This window comes from Copadichromis virginalis, linkage group LG12, assembly GCF_057382275.1.
Source record: "Copadichromis virginalis isolate Kocher_CV1m ecotype Utaka linkage group LG12, C_Virginalis_male_GT1.1, whole genome shotgun sequence".
NCBI classification, from domain to species: Eukaryota; Metazoa; Chordata; class Actinopteri; order Cichliformes; family Cichlidae; genus Copadichromis; species Copadichromis virginalis.
The window spans coordinates 14,249,402-14,264,620 of NC_140629.1; the positions used below are offsets into that span (position 1 = coordinate 14,249,402).

General features: G+C 38.9%; 1 protein-coding gene across 1 annotated transcript in view; it reads right to left on the reverse strand.

Moving 5' to 3' along the window:
- The window catches only part of LOC146696634 (transmembrane protein 132C), a 168,748-nt gene that overhangs the window by 83,313 nt on the left and 70,216 nt on the right, over window positions 1–15,219 (reverse strand). The window contains exon 3 of the mRNA XM_085474827.1: window positions 8,899–9,045. Coding sequence (XP_085330953.1) covers window positions 8,899–9,045 — 147 coding nt within the window. The remainder of the gene's footprint in view (window positions 1–8,898; window positions 9,046–15,219) is intronic.

Consider the following 15,219-nt stretch of genomic DNA (forward strand, 5'->3'; position numbering starts at 1 on the left):
GATGTGGGGAGGAGGGGCGACTGTGGCTGATGACACACTGACAACCTGTTAAATATTTGGTTTCATGCACACAGATAATCTTCTATTTGGAAACACGGTATGATCAAGATTTATACAAACGTTTTAATTCATGACCAAAACGAGCGATTTAGATCGCCATCTAGTGGTCTTTAGTATATTAAACACTTGTCCATTGCCCTAATTTTTCCGGCCTAGAAGCTAGCTGTTTTTTTTTTTTTTTTTTTTTTTTACCATCTATGGTATAAACTTCATATGTGAGGAAGATCTCTGTTTATTTATGGCTTTAAAATGATTTATTAATAAAATGTGATTTATTGTCATATAGTCTTTAGAATAAAGTACGCAAATTAAGGTGGAATACCGCATAGTGTTGTATCTTGAGTGAATCTTACTATAAGGTCTGTAGCTACTATCTCATTAACGGGTGGGTGAATCTGAAACTTTGAAAAATTTGAAACATTGTCACACATACTTTCATTTATCACAATTAGAATAATCCCTATTCTTTTTGATTGTCATGTTGACCAACCGCGTGAATCACTGGTAAATAAAAAGAATCATAGAGCTGTATACATTTTATTAACGACAACAACAACGACAACAACAACGATGCATTTTTATAAGCAATCGCACGCTGCCTGATTTTTTTTCAACCTTAAAAAATAAAAAACCCTATTTTCTGGCTTAGCCAAATCTTTTGAACAAAATAAAGGAATAATGGAAATCTGAAAGTAATCAGGCAACGTGCAGCTGTTTATTTTAATAGGGAAACACACAATTAAAAAGTGAAAATAATAAAAATGTGTTTATCTCCATTAAAAAGGTACTTTTGCTTGTTATATCAAGAAAGCATTATTAATAGCTTTAATCCACATAACCACAGCAAGAAAAAAAAGTGATGCAACCCTCCAAATACTAGAGACCATGTTCTAATCCTCCAGGGGATTAATCTCTAAGAGAGGGATATCCACTGATAAACCTTCATAATTCTCAAATACAAACCTCAATCTGTCTCTTGTCTGCATGTACACTTTTGATAGGTGGCATGCACTGTGGCATGACATGAGTGAATCTGAACTACCAAGCCGCATTCCCACACCTCTCAAAAGCTTTTCAGGATTCCACGTAAAGCCAGTGAAATGTACTGTATGAAGAAGTTCCATATTTTCACAAAGCTTACTTGAAAAGTTTCATGGCCATTTGGTGCAGATGTATGCAGCACTGATAATGTTCTCCGCTGAGTTTTATTACTGGCTATTGGTGAACTAGGAGAAAGTGCAATGAGGCACATTGGGGCATATTTTCCCAATATTGTTTCCCTGGCAGTTGAGCAGGGGGCCAGCACGAACAGTCAAATGTAATCTAGGCTGTCTATTGTAATCATCTGGCTGTCCTGGTGTGTGTGTGTGAGTGTGTGTGTGTGTGTGTGGGGAGGGAGGGGGCATAGTATATGCCAAATCTCTGCTCCAGTACTGATAAAGGAAACCACGTCTCCCGCTAAAAGCATTTTGAATGTTTCTCCGCCAGCCTTACAGTAAAATAAAAAAAAGGACTCGTTAAAAAAATGACAGTTTGGCTGACACAGATGAGTACTGATCACATGCCAATTATATAATTAAGAGATTAACCAAAATTTGGACTAGTGTATTTTGGTAAATGCTATCAATGAGGCTTCAGTGACGGAGTATATTTACGGTAGATGGAAGCCACTGAGAACGGGGCTGAGTCATTATTAAGGATGTTAGCATAAGGACTGTCAAGTTCCTGTTTGGCCCTAATGTAATTAGGCAATTTCATTTCAGCCTCGATTTATGCAGTATTATACAGCATAAAGCCTACAACATGTGGCTCATTCTCAGGACTACTGAACCCTAACAAAACTTCATTTGTTCAGACAATTCTTTCACATGTAAGTCAGAAAGACAGACAGATCGACAGATAGATAGATAGATAGATATAGTCTGTCTGTCTGTCTGTCTGTCTGTCTAGAGAAACACTCACATATAATTATGAATTTCTCTGAAGCCCCAAGAATGACAAGGACCACACATGCCTAATGTTCTTCCAGGGGGCTTAGAAGACTATAACAGCTATCTTGAGGCCTTTGTTTCATTTCAGGTTTGCAATAAATGACACAAACAATAAATAATCCTGTTTTAAAGGTTTTCTAAACTTTGAAATGGAGATATATTGTGGGGTCGCTACAAAATCTCACCCGTTATTACACAGCTGTGTGATTTCTTTCCATCTGGGATCCTAAGTATTCACACTGATGAGATTTACAAGCTGCTGCTTTAGTGGAAAAGTCACGTGTCTTTATAGCAAAATGGATGAATGCCGAATTTAATTATATTAATCCGAACTCTATGCAAATGTGATTCAGACAATATAAAACAGGCTGCGATGAGACCGTTATTAAATTAAGCAAGATTTTTAGATATATACTATATCTTCCCTCCCCCCCTGCTCCTACTTGGACTGGCTCCCTCGTGAAATGGCTGTAATGAGTGAACTGCCTGCCGACCCTCAACTGGGTGTGGTGTGGGCGATTAATGAAGTGGTGGCTCTCAAGAGAGCTACATCTGCACCCAGACAGACATAATGAACAACCAAGGGCTGGACATGGCACTTTTACCGAGGTCTCCACTTATGCCTTGTGACATGCTGAAGAAGCAGGACTGCTTTCGTTTTGAATGAGCTCACCTTTAATGAAGACAAAGGAAAGCTTTCAATCTAGTGCATTTCACCCAATAACATGTGCACTCCACACGGGCATTTTTGTCTTTGTAGCCCCATTGCTAAGAATCTCAACCTGTCAAAGAAAGGGCGGTGGATATAAGGTTAAATAATAATTTACATATAAATGAGGCCATAAATGCTCACTTAAGATCCAAGACTGTCATCTCCCATCACACAGGCCCATAAACACAACAGGAAGTGCCTAGAGAAAAATCATTCTTCTTACAATATATCAATTATTCATTAAGAACACAGGATGACAAATAACAAAGAGCAGAGAAATATGGAAAAGGGGCCAAGCGTCTTCTCCTTGGTGCTGCTGCGTGGCACATCGAAGGTATGCAGAGAGAAAAGTGACATATTTTTCTACCCCAAAAATTTGCATCTTTGTTTTTGAACAGAGGGAAAAAGCACGCTTCTCATTTCAGGTCAAAATACATTGGTTTTGATAGCTTAAGTCTTGACTATGACAAGGTGAGTTCATTCTTTTTTCTTTTTTTTTTACCCCTTTGCTTTATTGTTGGCTTCAAAATAGCGACCATAGAAATAGAAAACCACTAACTTACAAACTCTTTAGGAACTGAGCTATAAGGTAATGTGTTATGTGACACAGCACAACTGGGGCAGATCTGATTTGACTTTTTTCATAACAACAATGTGAACAGCTCTTATCTCACTGTGGTGTTGTTGTTGTTTCGTTGCATTGAATCGGAAAGACCTGCCGTCAGCTTTTCCTTTGGTGGCTTTAGGGAGAATTCAGCTCTGTTGTTTCCAGTTAAAAGCACACCGCATCTTCTCACTGTAGCAACCCTTGATGAAAAGCTGTCACCTCGCTATTGCTGTTATTGGTAGAGATGCTGTCGGTCAGGGAAAAGTGCACAGGTTTGCATTTCCATAGGAAAATTCAGTCTGCAGAGCTGAGGAACAGATTCAGCTGTTCATCTTGATCAAATTCAACAACTTCTAAGAAGAATAGCTACTTTCAGCTGCTCCCTTATTCACAAGGGTTCACCACAGCAGGTAACCCTGCAGATTTGATTTGGCAGATTTTTGCACCAGATGCCCTTCTTGACACAACCCCCGAAGGGATTTACGCCTCCTCCCGGGATCAAACTAGGGATAATTTATTGGTCTTATTAGTGTGTAAACCAGTAGACCCATGTCTGAGCTTAGGAAAAGAAGTTCAAAAATCATATTATCTATTTTTTGATTTACAACAATTAGATGATGATACAAAAAAAAATGAGGGTTGAGCGAAAGCAGTTTTTTTTCATGTATTTCCTACATGTGTAGTCACAGGGAGTCAGGTGTGGTCAGAGCATCAGGTGTGAACGTGTACAAAGTAGGGACTCAGCTGGCCAGGGCGAGCCGCTTAAAGCGAGTGGCTGAACCGGCACATAGTGTACACCTGACACACTGTCTGTAATGTCGTGCTTTCATGCACACATCGGATCTGGACAACCGTCACGGCAAACATACATACAGGCTTCAATTAGCAGCTCCACAGACGTTATTCAAAGACACTTAAGTCTAGGAAGCAGTCCAAGGTAGAGTGACAGTGCAAATTATTCATTTGTACAAATGGCATGTAAAACGATGATTAAAAGTCTGTGTTCCTGCCTTGTCCCTTTGCAGCCTGTTTGTGAAGTCAACAACCCGACATTGGTAAAATCATGAGAGCATTTTACTAACAACTTGTGTATTTGTTAGCATAATGCACTGATTTAAATAAGAGCTGCAGAGCCAGGTGAGCACACTCTTCTAAATTAAAAAAAAAATCCTTTAAATTCAATGGAAAATTTGAATGCTTGTCATAAATGTTTGAGAATGCACAAACATAGTAATTGGTCAACCATTAGATTCTTTTCAGATTTATCTTCTATTCAGAAATGATTCTGTTTTCCACACGCCGTCATGAGGAATGTGACTTCAGGGCTGCATCCTAATGGTAAAAACAACGTGTAATCAGACACACAGTACAGGAAAGAGGAATGACTCAAAATGTCCAGGAAATTGCACAGGACAATGTTCTGCTGACTTTTGAGTGTGCAGCAGTATAACATAGTAGCAAACAGGAATAGAATAGAATAAAATAGAATAGAATGACCCTTTATTGTAATTGTATATGTACAGTGAACTTGTGGGTACAAGGAAATCCACACTTTTGAGATGTAAGACTGGTCTAAACACTTTAGGAGTAAATGGAACATATTTTTGATTAGTGTGGGTCTAATTTGCTCCATCGTTAACTGTAACCTATGCAGGGTTATGGACATTTTCTTTTAAAAGATGAGGAAAATTTTCAATTGAAAACAGACTCTATTCTTACAGAAGAATGGCTTTCCAGAGTCGCAGTGAAGAAGTAAATAACTAAATCCTCAAGTGAGTGCTTAACTCATATTTAGATAATCGTGTATACATCCTGTTGTTCAAAAACAACTTTAAAATGCAAATGGGATCCTCACTTGTTTGACCTATACCATTCACATCCCTCATCCTCCCCTCTGCATGGAAGCAGCGGAGGAGAGACCAAAGCAGACTGAATGACAGCTCAACAGATGAGATAGCAATGTTTAATCCCCTTTTAAAAGAGCTTCATTGAAAACACTCTGGGAGGACCAGACGAAAGAAAAATTGGAGCATTGTGCATTGTATAGCCATCATGGGGCCTCTTTGGTCTTCTCTGTGAAGTGACTTTGACAGCTGTGGAGATTAAGGAGCAGCCCAATGTACATGGCCCAAACAGCTGGGATTAGACTAGATATGCTCACTCTTGTCTCTGGCTTCTTCACTTAGTAAATCAATAAAACATGATTTTACTACTGTAATGGAGAATGTGTACGTGTGGGTGAGGTCGCGGAATAGCGTGGAGAGAATAAAACCTGCTTAAAGGAGGAAAATAGCTCCAGAGGCAAGGAGGAGCCAGCTGCCAAGTGTTGCTGCTCAGTCCTACTTAGGCTGTTGCTGTAGCTCTGCTTAGACCTATAAGTAAAGCAAAGTGTATATGGTGCATGAATATATGAGTTTCTAAGGCGAAGCATGCAGTTGGATAAACTTTGAAAAACTTAAAACTGAAATTCAAGTTGAGAAGTGACCTTGAAGAAAAACACCTTTAAGCTAGCCTCATATAACCGGACAAATGCAGATTAGTGTGCCAGCTCTCAGGTCAGTTTTGACTTCTAAAGGGTGTCATCCACAGCCTTTGTCACAGTTCTGGGTCAGTTTGACCCAGTATTATGAGTTGTTGTGTTTTGGTGTGTTTTTGCATTTTGGATTCTTTTCTTCTTATTATGATGATGATGATGATGGTGATTATGAATCTATGTTTTAGTTATTCTTGTTTAGGGATTAGTTCGTAGGTTTTGTGTTCTCATGTTTATTGCAGGTTTAGTTCAGTGTCTAGTCTGTCTCAGTGTCGTGTCTGCGTCTTCGTGCAGTGTTTTCTTGTTTCCTGTTTTTTTGTGAAGGTCTGCGTCTCATGTGAGTGTGTTCAGTTTACCTCCCTTGTCTCGTCTCGTTAATTACTCCCAGCTGTGTCCACCACTTGTGTGTAATCTCCCTGTGTTTCTTTGTGTGTATTTAAGTTGTGTCTTCTGTCATTGTAGTTGCTGGTCCGTCTGTATATCCACCATGTCTCACTCGTGTGTTTTCCCTGCTGTCCGTCGTCATTCTCGGCTGCTCATCCTCCTTCATGTTCATGTCCGGGTTTGTGTTCACTAGTTTAGTTGTTCTCAGTTTAGATAGCCTTCTGTTCCTTTTGCCGTTTGCCCATTTTTATTTTGTGTTTAATAAACCACCCTCACACCTTTGCAAGTGCCTGCATTTGGATCCTCCTTTATTTCTTCCACACGGCTCATCTCACTCGCCGTAACAGCCTTAGACCAAAATACTTATTGGACCTACAATAATTAGACCTATAAAAAGTCATCTTAAAAACGTGTGGCATTGTGCACTGTAGGCAGAGCTGTGAGAACATTTGTGTAAACCGGAAGGAGTCCAGATGAATTCTGCCAGAACAAATGAAACATGACCTCCGAGTTTCATCTGGTACCCATGCTACCTTTAAAAGCTTCCTTATTCTTGGACACTTCTAAAGTAGCTTTGTATGACTCAAAGTTCAGAATAATCTTTGCTTTTCTTATACTGACCACTGGCGAAGTCGCTCCATTCAGTTCAAAAAAATCATTAAAAGCCCCAAATTAGCAAAGCACTCATGCCTGTGATGAGCCTGATCACAACTGTACTACAGAGATCTAAAATGCATTTTAGTATTCAGGTTTGTAACAAAATATGATGTAAGATCAACTCTAGTCCAACACCTTTAAAATCTCACAAGCTTTAAAGCAGGGGTCCCCAATCCCAGTCCACGAGGGCCAGTGTCCCTGCAGGTTTTAGATGTGTCCTTGATCCATCACAGCTGATTTAAATAGATAAACAACTGTCTTGAAGTTCTCCAGAGGCCTGGCAATGAACTAATCATGTGATTCAGGTGTGTTGACCCAGGGTGAGATCTAAAACCTGCAGGGACACCGGGCCTCGTGGACTGGGATTGGGGAACCCTGCTTTAAAGCAACAAAAAACTTCCCAAACAGAAATCAATTTCAGCTTTCAGCGGCCTCAGAGTGCATTTAATATCTTATTCGGTCATGATAACAAACATGTTAGCCTAAGATATTCTCACCATTATTTCTATGTGAGTAAAAATAGGCTGGAACAGACAGACGCAAACATAATGATAAGACTGAGCTGTCAAACCTTATTATGCGACTGAATGGAGCGTCTGAAACGTTTTTTCAGTGCGGAGGCGACTTTGAGTTCTTGGGGCAGTTCATGTATGAAACTGGCTGTTAATAAAGTCCAAAAATGTACTGCCTGTTCTGAGAAGCAAAAATATTAAATCCTCACATAAAAAGGCCACTGAAATCTGAGCATAAGCATCTGCAACAGACACAGCATGACTCAGCTCCTGGCTTATATGTAGCTGTGCAGATTCACAATGACACATCTATTAAAATCTATTAATTTTAGACGCGCAACTATTCAACGGCACGCGCAGCTGTCTTTGTTTTATGTGCTGTAACACTGCAGTTAGCCTACAATCACTCCTTGTGATGATCCACTAATAGTAACATGTCTAAATAAATCACTGGACCAGCAGCTTTAAATTACACATGTTTCACAGGCTGCTCTACACTTAAATAACCCCTGCACAACTTTGATTATAAAGTTGCAGTTGCAATGTCAGGAGTCTTGTTTTCTTAAGGGAGTGGTTTAGAATTTGCTAAGTGGAACGAAAGCTTAAGAGCGAATAAGTAAGCCTTCCCCAGCTTCACATCTGCCTCTAATCCATAAAATTACACGTGTCACTAGAAAGTTAGATTTATTAAAACTATTTCCTTATCCGAGAAGGAAAAACTATTAAAACGCACAAAGGCCTTCAATCAGCACTTAATTAACGCGGCAACCTTTTTTCTACCCCCCCCTCCTCCTCCTCCTCTTGCGCTGGCAATCACGTTCCTATCTGCCAGATTAGTTTAAGGATGTGAATGCAGATGGGAAATGACCAAAACAACTTTGAGGCCTGCTAGTGGAGAGAGTAAGTACGCAAATAAAAACGACAGCACGAGGGAAAGAGAGAGAGACGGAAGAGGGGATGCTGCAATAGTCGATTAACTTTTCTCTCTCCACAGTTGTGTCAACAGACGTGGCCTTTATGTCAAGTCAAGTGTGTCATTTGAGCAAAGAGAACATCGCTTAAATAACCATTCACACGGTGCCTGTGAGTGTGTGTGTGTGTCTCCTTCCAAATGTGAATGATCAGCAACTTTTTAATTCAACAGTAAAAATCACTCTGGAGATAAGCCTACTGAAGCCATCTAACTGATGCTACTAACTCAAATTGTGCACATCCGAAAAGTGACAACTACTTTTTTCGCGGCTAATGTGAAGTCAGGCTGTTGAGTTCAGTAGTTATGAACACATTAAAAAAATAAATACACATACTAAAAAGCTGTCATCAGTGAGGAACTTACTTTAATGTCTTATAATTGAAGGTCATGAAGATGTTTACAAGTCACTAAGAGGCCATTCTCCCAAACTCGATATAGTCATTCAAAGAAAAGCACTTTATGGGCTGACCTTTGCTGATCATAGCTGGACTCCTTCCTGCGGCAGTGGAGAGTCACCACTCGGTGGCCTTCGCTCCTCACATCTTGACTAACTATCCACTGGGTGGGGTTGCTGGGGCGAGCGCCGAGGAACGTCACGCCTTCTTTTAACTTCACTCTGCGGAGAAAGCAAAGAAAACGTGCCCAATGATTGCATATGTTGTTGTACATCTACGAGTTACAGGATGGATCCTTTTTTTGGTCATTCTGTTCTGTTCATCACTAGCGTGCCTTCAGCTGGTTGTAAAAATGCGTGTCATTTCATATTTGCGCATCCTTTATGTGCGCGTTTCTCTACACTCTCACCAGGATTTGATTGAAAATGTATCAAAACGAACAAAGCAAAGCCTCGCCGGGATGTGCCATGTGTGGTAAATGTGCTGTTTGCCATGACATCAAGTGGGATGTGACCGTATCATTATGCTATTCCTCTCCGTTCCTCGCCTCCATCAGTAATAGATTCACTCCCTTGCAGTCTGAAAGAAAATTTATAAAAAGGTTTCTTTGACTGTGGCAAAATAACAGCATCAATGTCCTTGGCTTAGCAGGCTACAAAGAACAAAAAAAAAAGTCCCAAGGAAATAAAAGAACATAAAATAAATCAAAATCTTTGATGAACATAACCCAGATTATAAAGCACATCCTCTGAACAGAGACTGATTTAAAGGTAAAAGTGCTGACATAAAATATGTTTAGGCTAATGTTTCAATCAATAACATGGTCCCAGCCCCGTACGATTTTATCGGAGAGTGGCAGCAAAGTTCCAAGATTGAAGAGAAGACTAAATTATAACAGAAGGCCCAATCACTTTCCCCATCCAATCCATACCAGGTTGGCAGATGAGACCAAAGATAAGGCTTTGCTTTCATCCTGAATTTGTTACTGCACTTTAAAATGCAATTGCATGTCTCCATGCCAATGAATATAGCGGCCCTCCCCAGTCAAGCCTCATGTTGTGAGGGCGGTTATATGTGAGAAGTGAAATGGGTAATATGACAGATGGTATTCTTCATCTCTCTATAGGAACAAAGATAAACACACTTAAGGCAGCTCTGTGAGAGTGTGCATACTCCGTGTGTTTGTGCGCGCGCGTGTGAAATAATATTTCTTTGTGTTGCTGTTTCCGAGATAATTTGATGTCTTTCTGCCAGCTGCTTCCCTTTTGAGATGTGCACATATAGATGAGATCATATAGAACATTTATAGAGTTTTCTACAAAGCCGCATGTTTAGTCTCGATCAGAGTATCCAATTTTTGGACGATGCAGTGATAGGTTGCCATCTTTCAGACCATGCTCAGAGTACAGTGAATCGTGAGATCCGCTGACAAATTGCAGGTCTGTGAATAACAGGCAGTCTTCGCACAGTCAGCTGCCTAAGTATCTGGTAAACATATATTTTGCCTATTTTGGCTACCTGTGAGATAAAGGATTCACTTTAAATACCTTTAGTTCACATATAAATGCTTGCATGGGCTTTTCCTTGAGTATTTGCAGAGATATTACAGTTTTATACCCCTTGTTGAATGCTTAGACCAGCTGATCAGCAGCTGTTAATAGTCCCAGACTGGTTTCTACAGCCTCGCAGCTGCAGCTCTGAAACACTAAAACACTTCAGGTCAGGTTGTTTGCTTCTCTAATAGCTTTCAAAGCTCACCTTTGCTCTTTAGCCTTTTCACGAGTGTCATTCTGTGAACAGTATAAGATGTTAGCTTTAGATATTTAGAATTATGTTTTAATCATGTTCTATATTTTTTAATTATTTTCTCTTATTGTTTTGTGATTTCAACTTCTCCATTGTTTTAGTGATTGTTGTGTAGCATTTTAGTGAGCATCCATACATGAAGAGCAGTCTCCTGTGGGTCATCTTAATAGAATGCAACATGTTGAAAAAATGCATGTGTTGGTGTCACGCCATTATTCAGCTGATGCTCTGCAGCCTTTATCAAGCAAAGGAAACACAACTGAAGATTAGTGAATTAACACTACAGAAATACAAATAGTCTAAATAGTAGCATAAGGCTACTCTAATGCACTTACACTTAAAGGAAAATTAGTGAAACTTTAATAATCAGCCTGTTTACAGCAGTTGTGTGGCATCCTTTGTGAGAAACTGGCAACACTGACAAGGAAGAAAAGCCTAAGAATCCTTCTGGATATTTTTGCCCCTAATTGATTTGAACAGTATTTGTTAAATCTGTAAACTGGCAGAGATCGATTCAGCACTAAAAATCACCAAGGTGCCCATGAAAAGTGCTGCTCTTCTCAGAAATCCAGTGAGGAATGTAATTCTCACAGTATTTCTTTTACTTGCAGGTGTTCAAGCTACAAACTGCGCAAAAAAGAGATAAATACAAACTGAACTGGCCCTACGGTACCAGCTCTGCTGCTTGTTATATTATCATCAGGCTTTTGTAGAATAATAAAATTCATACTCATGTTTGTGTACCACTGCAGTAAGAGTGAGTAATAGCTCATAACAAAAAGTGGCCATGATACAATATATTTGTCCACAATGTTGGCTACAAGGCTATTATGTATTTCCTTTGAGGGAATGCAAAAAGATCCCGGTTGTTGAAATACTTGAAAACAGTGTGAAATCACAGATAGAGGGAAAGTAGCTACATCAAAAAAAAAAAAAAAAGATTTACCACTGCATGTTGTTATGCAATCACAGAGAACATCCCAAAATAAAAGCTTGATGCCGCTCTTAAAGGATTAATCACACACTAGGTTTTTTTTCTATTAAAACTAGATTCACTGTTTAAACCAGAGAGAAAGACAATGCTGTGGTAAAACTTTCAAGCAGTGGCAAAACAACACAAAAAGCTCGTGTACAGTCCTCCACAGGTCCCAGTGGATGCAGCAGGGTCTTGTATCTGGTTTCTTTACACTTGAGTGATCAGGATGTCTATCAGTGGCTTCTAGTGAGGTCTCACAATGTTTTTAGTCCCAGAGGGGAACCAGTCATTACTCCACAGACCATCTCCGAGCTCACAGAGCAGTTGTTGGAGTGCAGTTGAAGTGTCTTTTATTGACTTAATGATCACTTTGGGCTTGAACCAGACAGTGTAAGAGTCACCTGCAGGTTAAATAGCTCACATTCAATCTCAGTGACTTCTGGATTTATGCTGAAACCTCAGTCAGGCATTCTCCATGTAAATAATCCTCATCAAAATGCACTTTTTTTTTTTACATAATGCTAACATTACCAATTTAAACTAAAAGAAAGAACAGTACAGGATAGTTTCATTATAGCAGGACAATTATAAACATGCCAAACTTATGCTACAGCCAAAGTCAGATGTGGTGTGAAGAATTGGTGCCAGTTCATTGTTTACTAGGTGTGGGTGTTCTAATCTGCTAATTGTAATTCAGGAAATAAAATAAAAATAAAAATGCATGGAAATCAATACTAAAATGCTATGTTAATCCATTCAATACTTGTCAAGTCATCTCAGAAAAGCCCAGAGCGTGACTCTGCAGTGGATATTAGAGGAACAGTCAGGAAATTGCAACATAAGTTGGCATGAAAAGGGTTTAAAAATCTATGCAGCAATATTCCCATCCCTACAGAGCGGTGACATATACATAGTTGAAAATAAACACTAATATATATATAGGCTGCTGTACAAATGCATGAGTCATCTTTATGCTTGCATTATTTTTATGTGTTTTTTTTGCTTGCCTTACAAATTTCAAGCTAAACTTAATCACACAGCTCTATGACAGGACTCCGGTAAAGAATGAAGTACAAGTCAGAAAGTAATCCTTCTCAAAGCTTGACAAGCTGACACTCCTCTCAAAAGTGAAGGAGAGAACACTTTATATCAATGCATCTGGGCTCTCCTCAGTCACTAAATATGTCTCCTGTGCAGCCACAGCACTGAACTGTGTCTGAATGTTCTGAATATTAAATATTACACAACTACAGGGGGAGGAAAGAGACAACAGCCCACAGTGGGAAGAAAGAGAACAGGAAAAGAGCGTTTAGCTGGCAGTGTAAAGTGACGTAAGATGCAACTTCTTTAAAGTGTCAGCGACTCTAAGAGACCCTGACAAGCCTAATTTATACCACAGTACTGTAAGACAGAGACAAAAAGGACTGAGTAATTTGAGTAATGGATGCAGGGAGTACATGGTTTGTACTCTCAGTTGTAGTTTTCAAATCACAGCTTGCTATTTATGCTGTAAAAAAGAAATAAGTAACATAGCTATAAGTAAGGTATTTACATTTTTTCATCAAGCTAATGATGAAAAAATGATTGTAATTTATTATGTTTTGACTACTTTTGAAATGGGCAGTAAAGCTGAAAAGTCCTAAAACACACATTTAACCCTCTCAGGCTCAAATTAAGTTTTTGTTGCTAATGCACAAAAGAATACCTGCAGTGGTACTTCTAAGTAAAAAAAAACTCATAAAATATGTATGTGGGGTAATCAGGTTGTTAGCTTTTACTTGTTGCAAATCTGCAACGCCTGCCTTGAGGGTTAAACCAGAAAAAGCCAAAAATACAGCTGAGAGTCAAGCAGTCACACAGCATTTGGTAGTCAGTTGGTTGTAGGCACTGATTTAAATGGCAGATGAGTGAGTTCAAATTCAAAAAAGGAAGAAAAACAAAAATCAGCTAAGAGGCGCTGTCTACCCAAGCCTCATCCCAAGGGCTTTGCTGATTGGCACTGTCAGGAAATATGAGAATATATGACAAGTTTGAGGCTAGATTTGATCAAGCAGAGGGACATACTGACCTAAGAGGTTATTATGTTGTTAGCTATATCTGTCAACACACAGCATAGAAGATGGATGTAGCTAGCTTGACACCACCCACTGGTTTCTGAAGTCATGTTTTACAGACCTTTCCACCATGACCATTTTGGCTGCAAGACATCCACACACTCATTGGCTAACAACACATGTCATGGCACAAATAATCCTCACATTTGAAACGCATGGCCAAGGTTTCCAAAAAATACTTATTATTTTTTATTTTTTGTTCAGTATGAGCTAAAATGAGTCACTGAGCCCATTTTTAATTTATTTTTTAAGGTACTTCCACATTTGCTTAATTTTTATGACTCGAAAGCCACGCCTATGCTTAATACTGTCTGTGGTTCAATCATTCACCTGACTATGGTAGACTGGCAGAAGGAGAAAAAGACGAGGGCTTTGAAAATGTTGTCTGTCTCTCAGTTATTTCAATAACTTTATGATCGGACAAAGAAAGCGAGAGAACAGAGAACTATTCAAACTATTTGTGCTTGTGTATATATATGTGTGTGTGTGTGTATATATATATATATATATATATATACATATATACATACATACATATATACATATATATATACATATATATATATATATATATATATATATATATATATATATACATATATATATATATATATATATATATATATATATATATATATATATATATATATATATATATATATATATATATATATATGATGAGTGATTCCTCAATCAGATACAGGGCTCGCAAAATCGCTAGCCCGACGTCCTGGGGCTAGCGATTTTTTTCAGACGGGCTACCCTGCCCGTCGGGCTATTGTAGGAAAAATATATGTCAATGCTTTTGCATTCTTTCAGAAATGTAGCTGGGTAATTATGTCATTGGCATCGGTGAGCCACTGTCAATATGTGACATATTGAAGTCGCGTTTGAATTTGCGCTTGTTTTTTTGCTTTCACTTTGCAATCGTGCGAACTGTGTATAGAGAGCGACAGCACTGATCTGTGAGTGATGATAATTTGTGCACCAATTCCTCTGACATCGTCTTATTAATCGTTAGCTTACTATGCAAACATGACAAGTGAAATCTCCCGCAGCAAGCTTAAACATGTGAGAGGTTGATCGCGCAGAGAATCGCTGAGCTTATGTGAGTGAGCGTGTAAAAGCATTTCAGTTCTGCTGAGCCAAATAAGACAGGTCAGGGTGAAGAAGTGACAGCCAAAGAAAAGCTTACCACAAAACGGAGAAGTTATGACAAATCAGACTATAAGGCAAAAAGAAAGTGCAGCTTTATGGTTTCATGGACAAAAGAATTTCTGTGGCTGCAATATGATGAGCTAAATAACCAGGGGTGCACATAAGTGGTCCGCAGGTGCGCATTCGCTGTCAAAATAAAAAACGCGCACAAGGGTTAGGGTTAAATTTAAAAACTGTACTTTTGAGTTAAAATATATATTTATAATTTTAATAAATGACAAATTAAAAAGGCATGAACATTTTTTTTTTAAAAATATCGAACCGTGACACCAAAGTATCGA